General features: G+C 39.3%; 4 protein-coding genes and 1 non-coding gene across 5 annotated transcripts; 1 reads left to right on the forward strand and 4 right to left on the reverse strand.

Annotated features, from left to right (window-relative positions):
- Window positions 1-1,735: 1,735 nt before the first annotated feature.
- On the reverse strand, window positions 1,736-3,368 carry LOC114746701 (probable 6-phosphogluconolactonase 4, chloroplastic). The gene is made up of 3 exons (XM_028934969.1): window positions 2,996-3,368; window positions 2,612-2,747; window positions 1,736-2,520 (listed from the first exon to the last, which is right to left on the reverse strand). The coding sequence occupies exons 1-3, from the start codon at window positions 3,358-3,360 to the stop codon at window positions 2,044-2,046; spliced, it is 978 nt and encodes a 325-aa protein (XP_028790802.1). The 5' UTR covers window positions 3,361-3,368; the 3' UTR covers window positions 1,736-2,043.
- Window positions 3,369-5,030: 1,662 nt separating this feature from the next.
- LOC114746702 (probable 6-phosphogluconolactonase 4, chloroplastic) lies at window positions 5,031-6,457 on the reverse strand. The gene is made up of 3 exons (XM_028934970.1): window positions 6,073-6,457; window positions 5,823-5,958; window positions 5,031-5,706 (listed from the first exon to the last, which is right to left on the reverse strand). Exons 1-3 carry the CDS (start codon window positions 6,423-6,425, stop codon window positions 5,236-5,238), a joined length of 960 nt encoding a protein of 319 aa, XP_028790803.1. The 5' UTR covers window positions 6,426-6,457; the 3' UTR covers window positions 5,031-5,235.
- Window positions 6,458-7,851: 1,394 nt separating this feature from the next.
- On the forward strand, window positions 7,852-9,464 carry LOC114746704 (ubiquitin-60S ribosomal protein L40). The gene is made up of 5 exons (XM_028934972.1): window positions 7,852-8,043; window positions 8,144-8,230; window positions 8,377-8,479; window positions 9,001-9,067; window positions 9,189-9,464. Exons 1-5 carry the CDS (start codon window positions 7,941-7,943, stop codon window positions 9,213-9,215), a joined length of 387 nt encoding a protein of 128 aa, XP_028790805.1. The 5' UTR covers window positions 7,852-7,940; the 3' UTR covers window positions 9,216-9,464.
- Window positions 9,465-10,163: 699 nt separating this feature from the next.
- On the reverse strand, window positions 10,164-10,243 carry TRNAL-UAG (transfer RNA leucine (anticodon UAG)). Its single transcript has one exon. It is a non-coding gene; the product is annotated as a tRNA-Leu (tRNA).
- A 703-nt stretch (window positions 10,244-10,946) lies between these two features.
- LOC114746703 (homeobox-leucine zipper protein ATHB-12-like) lies at window positions 10,947-12,262 on the reverse strand. Its single transcript, XM_028934971.1, has 2 exons — window positions 11,706-12,262; window positions 10,947-11,621 (listed from the first exon to the last, which is right to left on the reverse strand). The coding sequence occupies exons 1-2, from the start codon at window positions 12,078-12,080 to the stop codon at window positions 11,343-11,345; spliced, it is 654 nt and encodes a 217-aa protein (XP_028790804.1). The 5' UTR covers window positions 12,081-12,262; the 3' UTR covers window positions 10,947-11,342.
- Window positions 12,263-16,495: the final 4,233 nt, after the last annotated feature.

Consider the following 16,495-nt stretch of genomic DNA (forward strand, 5'->3'; position numbering starts at 1 on the left):
TTCATGCAATTTAGGTCCTTGTCATGATCTATCACAATGATGAAAGAGATATCAGAGAGAATGAACAATGGATCCAAAGAGAGCTGTGTCTTCTATGGGACAATTGGACAAAACCACCATCACCATGCCGTGTTATTCTAAAGAACCGCCTCAATAATGTCGAGTGATTGCCGTCAAATCTGCTTATGATGAAATGTTTCTTTTGGCCCGCTTTACCAATTCTAACAATTGATGATTGGTACTCGCCCTGCTCAAGCCTTTTGAATATTAATTGGATTATATTTTATATATATAAACTTTCTAAACTTTCGAGTCTTGAATTAAAAATTATTACAAGAGTCTTGTGTATAGTAATTTATTATCTTGTCCATGTCATTTTTCTAGCTTTGAGCTGCAAAGTTAATTTATTCACTCTCAACGAGCAACATGGTTAGTCTATTCATTCTATTTTATAACACAGTTAAAGGGCAAAGAATTAAGCTCTCTTAATACTGGAGAACTTTTTTTTACTAGTAGTAATCATTCCCAGTATTGTTAACAATAATGAATTGTAAACAGGGGAAGACAGTACCCATTTTAAGTAACAAAAAGGATCCTGCTGTGCCCCTACATCAGATAAGCCACTAATTGGAGGAGATGGGCCAACGTAGGTTGCGGAGCCACGGTGTGCTTAACAGGGAAGAGGAAAATGACACAGAAGCCAAAGTCACCTAAATAACATAACACACCCGCAAAAAGAGATCGATCAGTGTATAACTACAAAAGTATGAAAGACGAGGCAAACAGTAAAGTGCAATGCATTCCCCTCAATTTCTTGATTGGGAGTGGATGTTCTTTGGAGTGGTTTTCAAGTAAGGCATCGAAACCGCAAAAGACGGTCAATTTGGCCCCACATAGAGCATGCATGCACCCAATGCCCAGCTCTTGTATTCTCCATAATATTTTATCCCTCCAAACCGGTTCAGAGAAGGCCGGTACCCTAACGTGACCCATGTCTGTTTATTTCTCTCCTCATATATTTCCTTCTATCTCCTCTTAACTTTAGACTATAATTTCTTCTCGATTTTAGAAGTATCATTCAAGTTCCCAAGAAATAAATGGATCGTCGACATCCGATTGAAACAGAAGCTTCTCCCCCATCATGTTAGTTCGCGTACTCTGTCCAAACTTACACGACAGCCCTCCTTTGAAAAGGAAAAAAGGAATAGAACAAACAGGGCCCATACATGAGAGTTAATATGATTAAGAATAATGGCAGACCAAGCTCGCTTGAAGTCGAACTCTGCAGTTAATGCCGTCGTTGGGTTTCATCGGCTCCAGTGACGGGGCTCTTGTTAAAAGGAAAGAACCCTGCGGTTACCCGTGCCTTACATATACTAACGGGAGAATTATAATGAAATCCCAAACAAAAAAAATAATTAAAAAACAAGTCTTAGAAATTGTTATTTTTACTGTAAGACTTGTCATTATAGGTTGTTGAGATTGTTATTAGAACTTTTTAATAATTATTTCTCTTATGTGGGACTTGATTGTAATTCTTCCTATCCTAATTCACATGTAACACTCCACTTATATCAAACTCCACAACTTAATTATATGGCCGCTAAAGCCGGTATATATGTAGAGGCCGTCCTCTTTTATTATTTTTCTTCTTCTTCTTCCTCTTTTTTTTTTTTTTTAAAGAAAAATTGAAACACGCCGACACCAGAAGATCCTGTCAAGCAAGAATCTCCTATATTCTCAAATATGTGCTGGTAGTTTATTGAAAACATAATGTTTAATGTATGTGTATGATTTGTCAGTTTGCGAATAAGGAGGGTGCTATAGATCTCATCTGCGTTGAAATTAAACCAAGACCGGCGTTAGTTATTGACCCGACCAGCAGCAAGTTTTTGTAAATTGATGAGAAAAAGGGCACCCAGCTACGTCCAAGATGAGTGATGCAACAGTACATGATCCTAATTATGGCTGCATATATGCTTGCTGATTATTCGGATATATTGAAGCTGAGGCGTGGGCAGCAAATGAGATGACACGTGGGTCCTACTCCTTGAAGAGCTTGGAAGCAGCTCCTTTGTCCAGATACCACTTGATCTCCCCTCTTCTCGGTGACACCAATTGAACGGGCAGCTTGTCCGGCTTCTCCTCATCATCCTCCAGCGCAATCCGAACGGCGCTCGCCTTGCCGGCGCCCGCCACCACAATGGATATGTTCGACGCAGAATTGATGACGGGCAGCGTGTAAGTGATTCTCTCCGGCGGTGGTTTTGGGGAGTCGGTGAGGTAGGACACCCATTTCTGATCCTCCCTCAGAAGACGGTGCCCCGGGAACAGAGACGCCACGTGGCCATCGGGGCCCATGCCCAGCAGTATCAGGTCAAACCTCGGAATCCCCTCCTCCGACGAAGCTAACACGTTGCTCTTCACCAATCGTCGAAGATTTGTCTCGCAAACATCCGCTGCTCCGTCCGGTGGCAGGGCGTCATCGATGGCGTAAACTTGCGTCCCAGGAATTGGCACCTCCCAACACCACAGGTTTCAATTAAATCCAGCAAAAATTATCAAATTAAAGCCTGTGAAAACCACAGGTACATATGTATATACTCTCTACCTTGGAGATGAATCCATCGTAAGCAAGCTTGTAGTTACTTTCTAAGTGAGTCTTGGGTACCACTCTCTCATCCACCCAAAACACATGCCACTTGGACCACTCAATGGATTCCGCAAACGGAGCTTCAACCAATTTCCTGAAATTCCAACTTGAATAGATATAGCATGCAGTGTAAAAAAATTTTATGCGGATACATACATACTTGCGCTCATATATATTTCTTTTTAATAAAGACTGAAATTCACTTATATATATTTCTATTCAACATCCAATAAAATAATCAAGTAAGACCCTGACAGTTACGGTTAACGAAACGTCTCTGTACATGATGGGCATTTTGCACCAATAACATGAATTGAAGAGGATCACGGAGTGATGACTCGCCTGAGGTACTTGATCAGAGAGCCGCCGGACAAAGCGACGGTGAAAGCGCCTCTTTCTTTGATATACTTACTGGAGAGCTGAGCAACATCGTAAGCCAAAGAGACGGCAAGGTGATCCTTTGTAAACACCTCCACATTGGTATACCCTTTCTCCCACTTCAACGACGCCGTTATTGGGCTGGAGAATCTCTTTTGCCTCACCCTAATTGCAGCAACCCCTTTATCATACCTCAGAGGTTGATAAAGGAGCTTCTGATGAGCAAGTTGGTTGGGAAGCAACGACGTCGTCGGGGATACGGGATTTACCTTCTTCTGAGCACACAATAGGCTGCTCTGCGGACTGCTGAAAGTTGCGGAGAATGCCATTGTTACGGGGTGATTTCACTCTTACGAAGGCTAGGCGTTTCATTTGGATGCTCGTTACTCGTATTTATTTCGGGTGTTTCGATTCTTATGTTGGTCTTAGAAGCAAAGCACAAATTTGGATACTTTTGCCAGCCATGGAGGCAAGAACATGTTTTTTTTTTCAAAAAAAAGAAAGAAAGAAAGCAAGAACATGTTATTCACGTACGCACAGATCCATTCATGCTTTAGTTAAAACCTTACCTTGCAGACTAAATAAAGACCCAAAAGCTTCTATTCATTGCCTTTTAAAAATGTTGAAACATATCTGCATTTAGATTTGAGCCAAGTCTCTATGATATTCGCCTTGCCTTTGTCTACTTTTACGGATATCCTGTTGTAATTATCATCATATTTTATTGGAATAAAAAACATACTAACAATATCATAAAATTTAATAACTTTTTAATTTTATTAGTATTTAATATATTTTAAAAAAATACCAATAAATACAATAATAAATAAATAATAAAAATTATATATTCATATAAAAAAATTTAATCATGTAACTTATAAAAAAAAATCTTTTTACTTCTTTATCATAGGAGGACCCCCTATTTACATTATATATTCATGTGGTCAAGAGTTCTTTCACTCTGTATTAGGAGGGGTTATTTCTTAGATCAAGTAAATTATAAAATTGTATATTTATATAACTTTTGATTGCTTATAGAAGAGTATCTCAGGCCTTATTTGGAATGCCTTATAAATAAATTTTTAATCATAGTTTACGAAGTACAGAGTAAATATATTATAAGAGTTTTATCTCGATTTACATAAAATATGTTTATAAGTCATTTCTATTGTGACATCAAACCGGACTTGAGGATGATAAAGGAAGCTGGATCAGCGGTTTTCAGCAAAGACTTGGGACTGGATCTCCAACAACTGCAGAGCTACAAGTTATTCGTGCAGGTTTCCATTAAGAGATGAAATTCAGAAGCTGAGATCGCTAGTTTACTCAGGATGAGAGATCGAGATTCATCACTCTTTCAGAGAAACTATGAGATATAAAGGCTTCTTCTCATGGGTTATCAAAGGACCAAGTCAAACAGAATTATGTATCGATATATATAGGCATGCGTCTGACAGGGCGCATTGGAATTTGGAGACACGGTTTCTGCGTTTCCAAACATGGCATAATCTCATTGAACTTATTTACCCAGCAAGGTGAAAATCATTATCTTAAATATAAGACATGATATTTTTATTATTTAATAGTATCATTAATTTTATTTCCTGTTTAGAAATAAAAGTATTTTTACTCGGAAAATAATCATGGGTTTTTATCCTGTCGTTATATGATCTACGCGTGCTAATTGAATTTTATTTGTTTTTCCCTCTATACTAGTTTTTTTAGTCCCATTTGTTCATGCAGAATGCAAATGTCTATCATATGTTGGAAATGAAAGAAATGTCAATAAAAATCGCGCCAATTATAATTATATAAGATTTTCCGGCTTCTATCTCTTTTTCCTTTTTTTTTTTTTTTTGGGTGGATTTAAAAGCGTCCATTTATATATCGCAAGATTCAAACTTTCTCAGGATATCAACGGTGAAACTGAGTCTGTTGACTCCAATCATTCAACTCCGCGGGGGGGGGGGGGGGGAAAGAAGATACAGATATAACAGTATTAGATGGTAATTAAGAAATCATAATTTTATTCGTTATCGCTTGTGTAGGTTGAAATTATCCGGGATCCACTTGCACTAATCATAGGTTTAAAAAAAAAAAAATCTCATTGTTTCACACTTGCTTGGAGTCGAACATAAAGAAAGCAGCGCGCACACTCGTATCGGAAGGCCATAGGTAAAAGGTCCTGCATCTCCATGAACATTCTACTTGTACAGCTTTGAGGCAGCACCCTTGTCCAAGAACCACTTGAGCTCTCCCTCCGGCGACACCATCTGAACTGGAAGCTTTGGATAAGTCTCCTCTTTCTCGATCGCCGTGTAAACCGCATCCGCCTTGCCAGCCCCGGTGACCACCATGGCTATGTTGGAAGCTGAATTGATCACCGGCAACGTCAAGGTTATCCTCTCCGGCGGTGGTTTTGGGGCGTCCTTCACGTAGGTCACCCACTTCGTGCTCTCGTTCACCACCGGGTGATTTGGAAACAGAGCACCCACTTGCCCATCAGGCCCCATGTCCAGCAATATCAGATCAAACTTCGGGAATTTAGTCTGCGTTGACGATGCTATCACGTTCCCCGCCACCAAACGCCGCAGCGTTGTCTCGTACACGTCTGCTACTCCTTCTGCCGGAAGAGCGTCATCAATGGAGTACACATTATAAGGTGGAATTGGCACCTGTCAACACAAGTTTTCATGTCATCATGACACAGTGTATAAGCTGCAAATTAAAAACAAGCATATTAATCTACTTATTTTATTCTAAGATCCAATAACAAAATTATATAACATACCTTGGAGATGAATCCATCATAAGCAAGCTTGTAGTTGCTGTCAACGTGAGTCTTGGGCACCACCCTCTCGTCCACCCAGAAAATTTGCCACTTGGACCATGGGATTGTATTCACATACGGAGGCTCCACCAGTTTCCTGAAATTTGGTCAATTCAGAATGCGTCACTTCACGAAAAAATTTCTTTGCTTTGGGGAAACTTAGAAGATTGAATTGAACAGAGACATGCACGTGACAGGGCAAGAGACAGACCTGAGATACTTGACAGAGTTGCCAGACAAGACGACGGTGAAGTAGCCTCTGTCTTGGATAAACTGTTGGGAGAGATCGGCGACGTATTTGGCCAGAGAAACTGCGAGATACTCTTTAGTGAAGACCTCGACGTTACCGTCCACGGATGCCTTCACAACCAGTCCAGGCATATTTCGCCTGGGGCCCACTGGAGAAACGCCATTGTTGGACCTGAGAGGGCGAATGAGGGATTTGTGGCCAATTTGAGGCGAAGAGAGGAAGGCCATGGGTGGGGACTGCGGCTTAGACACCGATCTGGTTTGAGGATTGCACCAGGAGCCGGAGGCGACGGAGACTGCGGCAGAGGTGGCCATGTTGGTCTCACACTTCCACTCTTGCTACGTAGGATTGATGGAAATTATAAGATGTGCTGCGTTGTGGTTTGCTTCTTCTTCGCCTCTATTTATACTATTACTTGTATCACTTTGTTACCCCCACAAGCAAGGTATCGGTGCTTGAGAAAATACTTGAAGCAAATCATTTCTTTATAATGCAGTCTTCGGCGTGAAAATTGAATAATGAGAATCAAAATTAGATTCAATAATAACAATAATGTACAACTACAAATTGAAAATTTCAGTTAAGGGGTGTTTGGGAACCCTCTATGTATTTACTTCATAAACCGTAAAAACACTTCTGAAAATATGATTTGGTTTCCATCTAAATACCCTCTAAGAGGAACTGTGAGATAAAAGATACAACGTCAGATTGAAATTGTTTGGTTCATCATTATATTCTTAAAAGTAAAAATCAAACTCGTGTCGGCAAAGAAGTTAGCAAATCTTCTTTGCCGAGCAGCAAACGAAAGTCGTCATCTCCGCCTAAAAAGCCAAAATGTTTATATACCCTGCAGTTCAAGGGACAGGCAGACAAAACGATACTAATACAACAACTTATTTAATTTTTATTTTGATCTTAAATATAAGACATCAATCTATTTTGTCTGTCACATTTTTTTTAAGATAGTCCTTATGATAATAGTAGTTATAAACAATACACTTGATTAACAAGAATATTTTAGAAAAAAAATAATACATATTTATTACAAATAACTAACTTAACAAATTTTTTTAATATAATCAAATTAGTCAACTAGTTTTTATATTAAGGGCTTAACTGAAACAAATTATTTATGTCGCTACAATCACAAAAATCACACTCATTTCGCTTCGTAGTATTCACCTTAAGCTATGAAAATTTTAGCTATTTTTCAAAATTTTACGCTGAGATATGACTATTTGAAATTTATTGTTCAGGAATTTTTTTAAAAAAATTCCGTGTTAAAATTAAAAACAAGTTGTAAACTGTCATATTTTACTGTAAAATGTTAAAAATTAATTATAAAATCATTATATTTTTCCAGTAAAAAATTATACTTTTCTGACTATAAATATAAGACTTATTTTATGATATAATTTACACTACAAAATATATTTTATATTTAGAACTGAATAATTAAAATCATTATATTTAGATGTATGGATGAAATAAGTTTGTGAAACAATATGCGTTCAAATTTAGAATATGAGTTGCAAATTGACATGTTTATGTTTCAACGTGGAGTGGCAAAACAAAACCAAATTCATCTATCTCTCCAATTTATCTATCTCAGTTCCAAAAAATTATGATTGGGCCCAAAGGGCTCTCCTAACCGGCTAATGCCCGTTACCAAACGCGGAGCAAGGCATAGTCTGGAAATTCCCTTCTTTTTTTTTTTCCCCCCGTCAACCCAAAAAACCCTAACCTAAAAACTGGTGTGCAGGAGCAGCCAAACGTCATTAGCGGTTCGGCGGAAGTTGATAGAGAAGTGACAGGGAAAATCGAAGAAAATGCAGATCTTCGTCAAAACCTTAACGGGGAAGACCATCACCCTCGAGGTCGAGTCCAGCGATACCATTGATAATGTGAAGGCTAAGATTCAGGACAAGGAAGGTGCGTTTCTTCGTATATCCCCTGAAGAATACAATTGGTTGTGATTTTCTTTTTCTATTCATGAGTGGTTCCTGGTCATGACTTATACGTCGTTGTTCAGGTATTCCACCGGACCAGCAAAGGTTGATTTTTGCCGGGAAGCAACTGGAGGATGGCCGTACTCTTGCCGATTATAACATCCAGAAAGGTTAGTCTACTAATTTGGATGCTTTTCTCTTATCTTCTTTCAATATTCCTATAACTGTTTGGGCTATTGCCAGGAAGTGAGAAGAAAAATAAGGGAAATCCAGATTGATTTGTGATTCTAAGTTAACCGGTTCCTCTATTTTGCAGAGTCGACCTTGCATCTTGTTTTGAGGCTTCGTGGTGGTATTATCGAGCCATCTTTGATGGCATTGGCCAGGAAATATAATCAGGACAAGATGATATGTCGCAAGTAAGTTCATTCAGTGTAGCTTTTATAGGCCTTTTGAATTACAGTATTTACTTTAAGGATCGGCGAAATTAATTTTGGCGGTGTCCAATGTCGTTCTCATGCTACGGATTGTGATGTATGTTTATGATGACCTTCCCAGCGTAATCCTTTAATTGACTAATGAGCTTAACTATCATATTCGTACTCTCTGGATATAAATATCGTGTACTGTGACTGCACTTTTTGAAATCAATGATATATTGCAAATTGAACGTATAAATTATGTTTATCCCGAGAAAAATATTTGTTGAATTTATGACTGTTATGAAGTCAGTTTTTTTAATGGAGAATAGGGCCGGGGGTGTGCTTGGTCGAAAGTAATTACTATATAATCAACAGTTTTATGCACTGCCCAGCTTTTGTATGCTCATTTGGGTCGCTCGTTCACATTTAACAATCATCAAGTGCTGTTCATGATAAGATCATGGTTCAATTCTAGGAAGGAGTGTGATTTTACTGACATATCACATTTTGTTTTGCAGGTGTTATGCTCGTTTGCACCCCCGTGCCGTCAACTGCAGGAAGAAGAAGTGTGGACACAGCAACCAGGTATGCCATTTTGACTTATGGTTAGAGTATGTCAGCTGTGTGACAGTGTTTATCTTTCAAAGGGCGTGCTTTTTATGTATCGTCTAATGATGAATATGCTGTTTTATTTCTTTAATTACAGCTGAGGCCGAAGAAGAAGATCAAGTAAACTTTTACAATTGGAAGAAGGAACCTGGGTGTTAGTGGATTGCTGATGTATTTTGGGATCCAGAAAGCTTCATTTTATTGTCACAATTGTAGGCTTGATAAACTACATCTGTTGTTTTTAGAACCGCATTAGCAGTGTTTCTCTTGGTCGGTTGTTAATTTTTGATCTTTTGCTGGAGACGCATTTTTATCAATGGACTATCATGTCTCTGACTTATGCGATGACACTATCTATTTGATTTTTACGATGTGTCTTTTTTGCCCCTTAATCATTTGACCCCCAAGTTCTGCCGTGGGGAAGGAGCGAAGTCCTAAGCTATGCGCAAAGCCATAACTCATCCTTAACGAGACCAGAGGAGCATGCCACTCTGCTGTTTGTTTGGACAGAGCAATCAGCATTGATAATCCCCAGTTTCTGTGTCAGCCTTCATTAATTATTATTCAAAACCAAAAAGTCAACGTCGATGTTAACCAGGCTAGCGGTGTGACGCCTGCCATGTGAACTTTTGCAGCTTGTTATCCTTTCTTCCTCCGTTCTCCTCACGCACGCAGAATGTATCTCATTCCCGCTACATTTGCCAGAATTATTAGTTTAACGATACCTGATGCGATACGTTGTTGCCTGAGATTCCCAATCTCCCCCCCCCCCTTTTGGGCGTAAGATATTCCCTATCTTTTGTTTGCTTTTTTTTTTTTTTGACCAGACCAATCTTTTGTTTGCTACCAACATAATCAACCACTGCAATTACCCTCTTTGTCAGGCACTTGCATGTCACGTAACATTGCAGGACGGCCACAAAACAACGAAACTTCGTGTCTGAAGAGCTAAAAAGAAGTATAATTCAGGCCCAAAAAAAAGGTTGGGTCAGAGAAATTGATTGTCCAATACCATCATTCCAAAGCCCATTGGAGTGAGAGCCCAGAGCCCAAAACATAAAAGTAAAGCAGATGACAGCTGTGGGATTTGAACCCACGCCCTTTCGGACCAGAGCCTAAATCTGGCGCCTTAGACCACTCGGCCAAACTGTCATTTGGCTTTTGTGCACGTTAAGTAGTAATACTTTAGACGACACATCTGTTTTATCAACCTTCCTTGCCTTCCACTTTACAGGATCTCCCCTGCCCTATCTCGTAGTAAACAAACCCAAGGGTTTATTACTCTAACTCATAGTTATAAGATTAAATTTTATTATGATCCATATATTAATATGTTTTCCGATATAGATATTTATTTACGAGTAAGTCATTCAAATAAATTGAAATATGAATAAAAATATTTTATGCCTGAAAGATAAAAATGAAAAATTAGATCGTTATTATAAGTTTATTTGAGTAAAGTTTTACTACTCTTATTATCTGAATTGAATAGTTGATCAAAGTATGTCACTCTAATTTCGTTGGCCAAAAAGAACTAATTCGTTTCATACTTTGAGCATGTTAGCTACTCCTCTGGTCCTATTTATAAGATAAAGAGGAACTTTTTTTTTTTGTCTTATTTATAAATCACTTTATTAAATTTTCAGTATAAATATACTATTTTGTTATTCATTTATTATAGTGTAGGTAATTATTTCTTTTGAAAAGTATATATATTAAATATGGATAAAATTAAAAAATTGTTATATTTTAATAGAGTTAATTCATTTTAAGGCTTTTTCCTAAACTGTCTAAAATATGCTGGAAGTTCTTTATAAATAGGCGCAGAGTAGTACGTCCTAAAGATCACACGCAATCACTTTATACAACCTTATCAGCTCAAGTGATAAACTAGAACAGATCTGGTAAAAGAAGACGTAGTTGGATGGGATCATGGGACAGAGGTTGAAAAGGAATGCAAACATGAGCATAGATGACATGGTTCAGGCCAAAAAAAAAAAAAAACATAGATGACATGGTACATACTTTGTTCTTCTCAATCTATAAACAGCTAAATGAGACTATCTCAAATCTAGATCCTATATCTATCAGCTCAAGGTCTACAAAACTTCATCTTTGATCATCCTGGCCACTTCAATGTGAGTTTCAATGTTGTTCTTGGGCCAGAATGCTTTCAAACATTGGCTGCAGAAGACCAAACCAATGGCTTGATCCTTCTTCAAGGGAATATGCACAACTACGGTTCAATTCATCAATTCCAGAAATCTAACCACTGCGAACTGCTGCAAGATTGGTCTAAGAGACCACTCGGATCAACACTATGCCATTTTTCAATCGATCCCAATTCTCTTTTGTCATCATTCTTGGCATTCTCTGAACCTTCATTTGAGAAATTTGGTTTTGCTTCAGAGATCCAGTTGTTTTGTTCGCTGCCTGAAGCACCATCCTCTGTGCTATTTTCCATCCCGGCCGTGTTTTCCCTTTTACTACCATCATCACACGTCTCCACCAAATCTCTTAGCTTTTGTACCTGTTAATCATAAATACGTGACATAGTTATATATGGCGTTGGAAATTGCACAAGTACTCCATATAAAAGACGCATATTAATTACCTCAGCTTGCAAGGATTCCCTCTCTTTCTTTATCGACTCAAACAGAGATGCTAAATTGTCATACTCATCTCTGAGTTTTCTATACTCTTGTTCCATCCGTTTTGATTTCCATCTGGCTCTTCTATTTTGGAACCATATCGCAACTTGGCGCGGCTGCAAACCAAGATCTCTTGCTAGTTGCATCTTCTTTCTTGGCTCAAGCTTTGACTCTGATTCAAATATGCATTCAAGTGATCGAATTTGTTCATCACTAAACCTTCTCTTGTTTTCTATGTTGCTTTTCTTTTTCGGATTCTCAGGTGCCTTTGAGCCGGTGAAGCTTCCAATATCGTGTTCCCTTGATGCTTGAATATACTCACCACCCTTCTTCATCATTGAACCGGGGATAGCTGAAAAAAGAAGTATTTGGAATTCTATGGACGAAGTAGGAATAAAATCTCATGAAAGATTTAAAAGTCCGGCGAAGAGCATAGGCTGCAGAATATATAGTTGGCGATTTCTATTAAGCTGCTGGAACTTGTAATTAAAGGCTCATATCGGCCAATGAAATTAGGTAACTTGTGGTGCTTTTATTCTCGTTCACTGTAGAAACAATTATCCTTGGTTTTCTTCTTGTAGATTTCCTATAGGGCCGTACTCTTTTATTGGAACAAGGAACTGCCCATTCATCACCCCAAGGAAGCACACGTGTTTCTTTTCCTAAGATAAATGGAAAATATCTACGCCTTCTGCTGCAGCAAAAGAAATTAACATCATTAGTCTTTCTTAGGGTTTTTCCTTGTCCTGTGATATTTTTAACGTTGTGCGTTTGACATTCCCTAGTTCTCTCACCTTCTACACATTCATGGTAAGATCCTTGAGGCTTCATAACATTTTGTTTCAGAAGTACTTCTGTTGGGGGGTTTTTTTTTTTTTGGGGGGTGGGGGCTTAAAAGGAATAATCATTATGGCTATTCAGGTCATTAATTGCACAATAACCGCCATAAACTGCCTGTGATTGGAGTAAATTGTCACGTTGCCTGATTTGAAGTTCCAGCTGAATTCGATTTTTTTTTTTTAAGTATGGAAGAAACTGATGCTTATAAAAAGGATAGACCTTTCTTCCATTTTGCTGTTTGAATCTGCTGACAAGAAGTTCTCATGCTTGGTCAAACTTATCATGCATGGCTTAGTATTGAAGTGAGGACCGCAGTCATAAAGATGGAAAGCAAGTTCATACATGCCAGCTTCCTGACGTCAGATTCACTTCGAAGATGTAGACAAATTAAGAACTTCAATGCAATTATTTAAGGGGGAAAATGGGATGTGGCTCCACAGGTGAAAACTGCAGTGATTTCACTTCAAGCGCCGTTGGTATGGCAACTTTATTAGGTAGGAACGAAGCCATACGAGTGCTGCCAGCAAGAAGATGGGGTCAAAAAATTGCAGAAATAAAGCTATGATGTTACCGTAGTAAACTTTGTTGGCTTGGCGTTTGTGGAGTGGAGAAGGAGATAAGATGAGAGGAATCATATAATAATGAAGAGCACAGCTTCCACGACACACAAGGAAAAGGAGGTGAAAGAGGCTCAATTGAAGTCGCCTAATACAGACAGAACACTGTGGAGGTGTGGGGTTAAATGACAGAGCCAATAAATTGCTCGTTTTGTCTTGGAGCAGGGGCCAAGGATGATATGGGCACAAGTCCTGGTCAGATTAGGCTCGAACGTGGGGGAGGGTTAGCCTTATGTCAAGCTCTGCTGCACGGACGATTAAGAAATTAATAACAACATGTGTGTCTGCTTGTGGACGTTGGTGCGATGAATGAGGAGGGGCGGGTGAAGTGTCCCTTCGTCCCCATCAAGGAGGGGACTGCCTATTAATGTTTTCTTTTTGGTTTTTTTGGCCAAAGACTGCCTATTAATGTTAGGAGGCCAAAATTTGCACGCCAAGGAAAGCCTTTCTGAAAGCATTCCTCATAACTCAATAAATCAGAGTCCAAGGAGACCTAATGGAAAAGGTGGCGGGTCAGGGTGATCAGTAGCATTAGTGTCCACGTCCAGGAAACTGGGGCTTCTCTTTTCATCAAGGGGAGGGCTACAGGCCCCTGTATTATCATCGTAGGGTAGGGAAAGGCAGGGCGAAGGCTATATATGAACAGAGTAAAAGAAGATGGAAGGGTAGTCCCACAAGCCACGCCACCAATTGGAAGGCAAGCCAAGTAAGAGAGTTGGGCTCCTCAAAGTCGTACCAAAATGACTTGACTTTGATTCCTCTTCCCAATAATTCATGGGTGTTTCGTTTCATCACTTCGATTCTTTTCATCATTGTTCTTCCATTTTTTCCTTTCCTTCTCTTGCCAGTTTTTCTGCCTTCCCATATACCCTTTTTCTTTTTCTTTTCATATTTTTCCCAACGCTGCCATAAACAACTCGCCCATCCAACTACTATTCCTTGTCTATATCATCAATCAGTTTCCAGTAAAATAGCTGATTCATGCAGCGAAACTTCAAAACTTCGCTTGTCAGGGGTTATGTGAACTTTGTTTCATTTCTTTTTTTTTTGGTTCTCCACCCGATTCACTAGAGCTTTGCCCTGACTACGTCCGGATCTGACCCGCGTCGCGTACCTGGGTATGGTGGGTGAGTCTTCCAGCGGGGGTTTTCTGCATCCATGAGGAATCAAACTCGAGACCTCACTTAAGCGGAACCGAGCCGCTTAACACTCGGACCAACCCCTGTTGTTGGTTGTTTCATTTCTTTTTGTTGGTGAGACTATAAATATTTGTGTTGGACTTTCTTTCTCTGATGTGACATATTAGTTGCACTTTCATTCATAGAAACGTGCCTAGGTTTTCCGCAGGATCATATTAAAAACGAACGGGCTTATTTATGGGCTCCAACGATACCATATGTGGGCCAGACACTGGGCTTCACATCATTTTTCTTTTTAGGCTTATCTGTACTTCTGTTATTGTATGCACATCAAGGTTGAACTGAGTTGGCGAGTTTGACAACAATACCCGCTTCTCTGGTCGTTATATAAAGTGATGAATGAATCGCACCGCTCGTAATTTACGGGGCAAGAAAAAGAAAAGAAAAGGAAAGAAAGATGATAAGAGTTTTCCACACAGACATTAATTATTCCTGAGCACATGGAAAGACACAAATCAACGAATCATAATAACTCAAACATACGTATCCGAAATCTAACGGTAAAGGCTGACCACTTTCATTTCTCACACGCACTCACCGCCCATCATTCATGTGTCATAATTAAAAGAGAAAGACACGTAATAAGGGGCGGCTTTAACCCTCACCCAACCCCCTCTAGTTGGTTTCCAGAAAACGCCATGGCCTCTCCTTCTCTCTCTCGCGCGCGCTCTGTGCGTGCGCGTCGTCTCTTTTACTTTATGGTAAAACCAAATGATTGCGTTCATCATTCCCATTCGCATTCATTAATATTTAACAGAGTCCCCTCATCAGACCCCCTTTAGGGAAGCTTTCAAGTTTTGGGGGGAATGTTGTCTGGTCCAAGCAGATCTCTCCCACTGACTTTCACGTCTCATCCGCAGATTCTCTGCTAGTGTCTCCTCGGACCAGGCTTCATTCCCCTCAATCACTGCTTCCAGACTCCTCTCTCCAGCCTCGTTCTCTTCATATCTCCAGGTGAGTTTCAAGTAATTACGATCCATTCATTTCTCACCCATATATCCTCTCTTTTATTCTTTTTCATTTTCTCGTGGATCTTCCTTCACTTTCTCGGGAAGTGATGAAAATTTCTTCTGCTGTATTTGACGGAAGACAAAAAGGCGGCCATCTAGTACTTTGCATTCTCGATTTATTGCTGCTGCTAATCATGCTTCTTTGATGGCCATTCAGCCTGTACTTGAGTCTTGAGCTTGCTAGGCCGTGTTTTCTTTTTACAAAATATATGTGTGTGTATATATTCTCTGGTTTTTTAACTAGGGTTTTCATAAAAACGACCTCTTCTGACTGCTGAAAGTCTGAAACCTAACCATATCATAAAAAGCACTACTCGCACTGCTTGTCCTCTGCATGCCAGCAAGAAATTATCTCCTGAATCTCCCACAAACTCACATGAACTAAAGATTTATATATTGAATTGAGTTTAGCTCTCTGAGGCCGGGTCAAGCGGTGTTCTCAGTCTTTCCAGCTTCCGTCTCAGCTTTACCAATATATATAAGCGGCTTTTAATTGTTTCCTCCAAATAAGCCTGTTCAAGTGGAAGGCATGGACCTGACAGACGGATGGAGAAAGGTATGGGTCGTCATTGAGGCATTAATTGGACGGAGGATGACAAAATAAGCTCTGTAGAATTAGATTCTTCTTTTATTGCAATCTTTTCTCTTTATTGAAAGCACACTTCTTTCTATTGTCTTTTGAAATTCTTCCTTTTGATTCCATCCTTCTTTATTATATATTCTCACCCCACCCCCCGGGGTCAAAAATAATTATAAAATACAATATATAGAGAGAAATTTTATTAACTTGATTCATTTTTTAATTATGCGTACACTTTGAGAATATAGGATATATATAGCTTAAGCTTTCCGCAACACTGCTGCATATATTCCCAGTCTAACTCGAATCAATGCCATAGATATTGACATTGTCAGCGTGTGTGTGTCCCGGCATGTGAGAGAGTCGGAATTGGTTGAAGATGAAGAAGAGGTCTTGTGCTTCTTTGGAGACTGTGCAGAATACATCAGAGCATATTGATTTGTTATAATATATCCTTAGTGGGTTGCAGGCGAGCAGCAACGTAACCGGCGGACAATAGGAAGCCAC

This window comes from Neltuma alba, unplaced genomic scaffold, assembly GCF_004799145.2.
Source record: "Neltuma alba isolate B1F8T4 unplaced genomic scaffold, ASM479914v2 tig00005084_pilon, whole genome shotgun sequence".
In the NCBI taxonomy this organism is placed as follows: Eukaryota; Viridiplantae; Streptophyta; class Magnoliopsida; order Fabales; family Fabaceae; genus Neltuma; species Neltuma alba.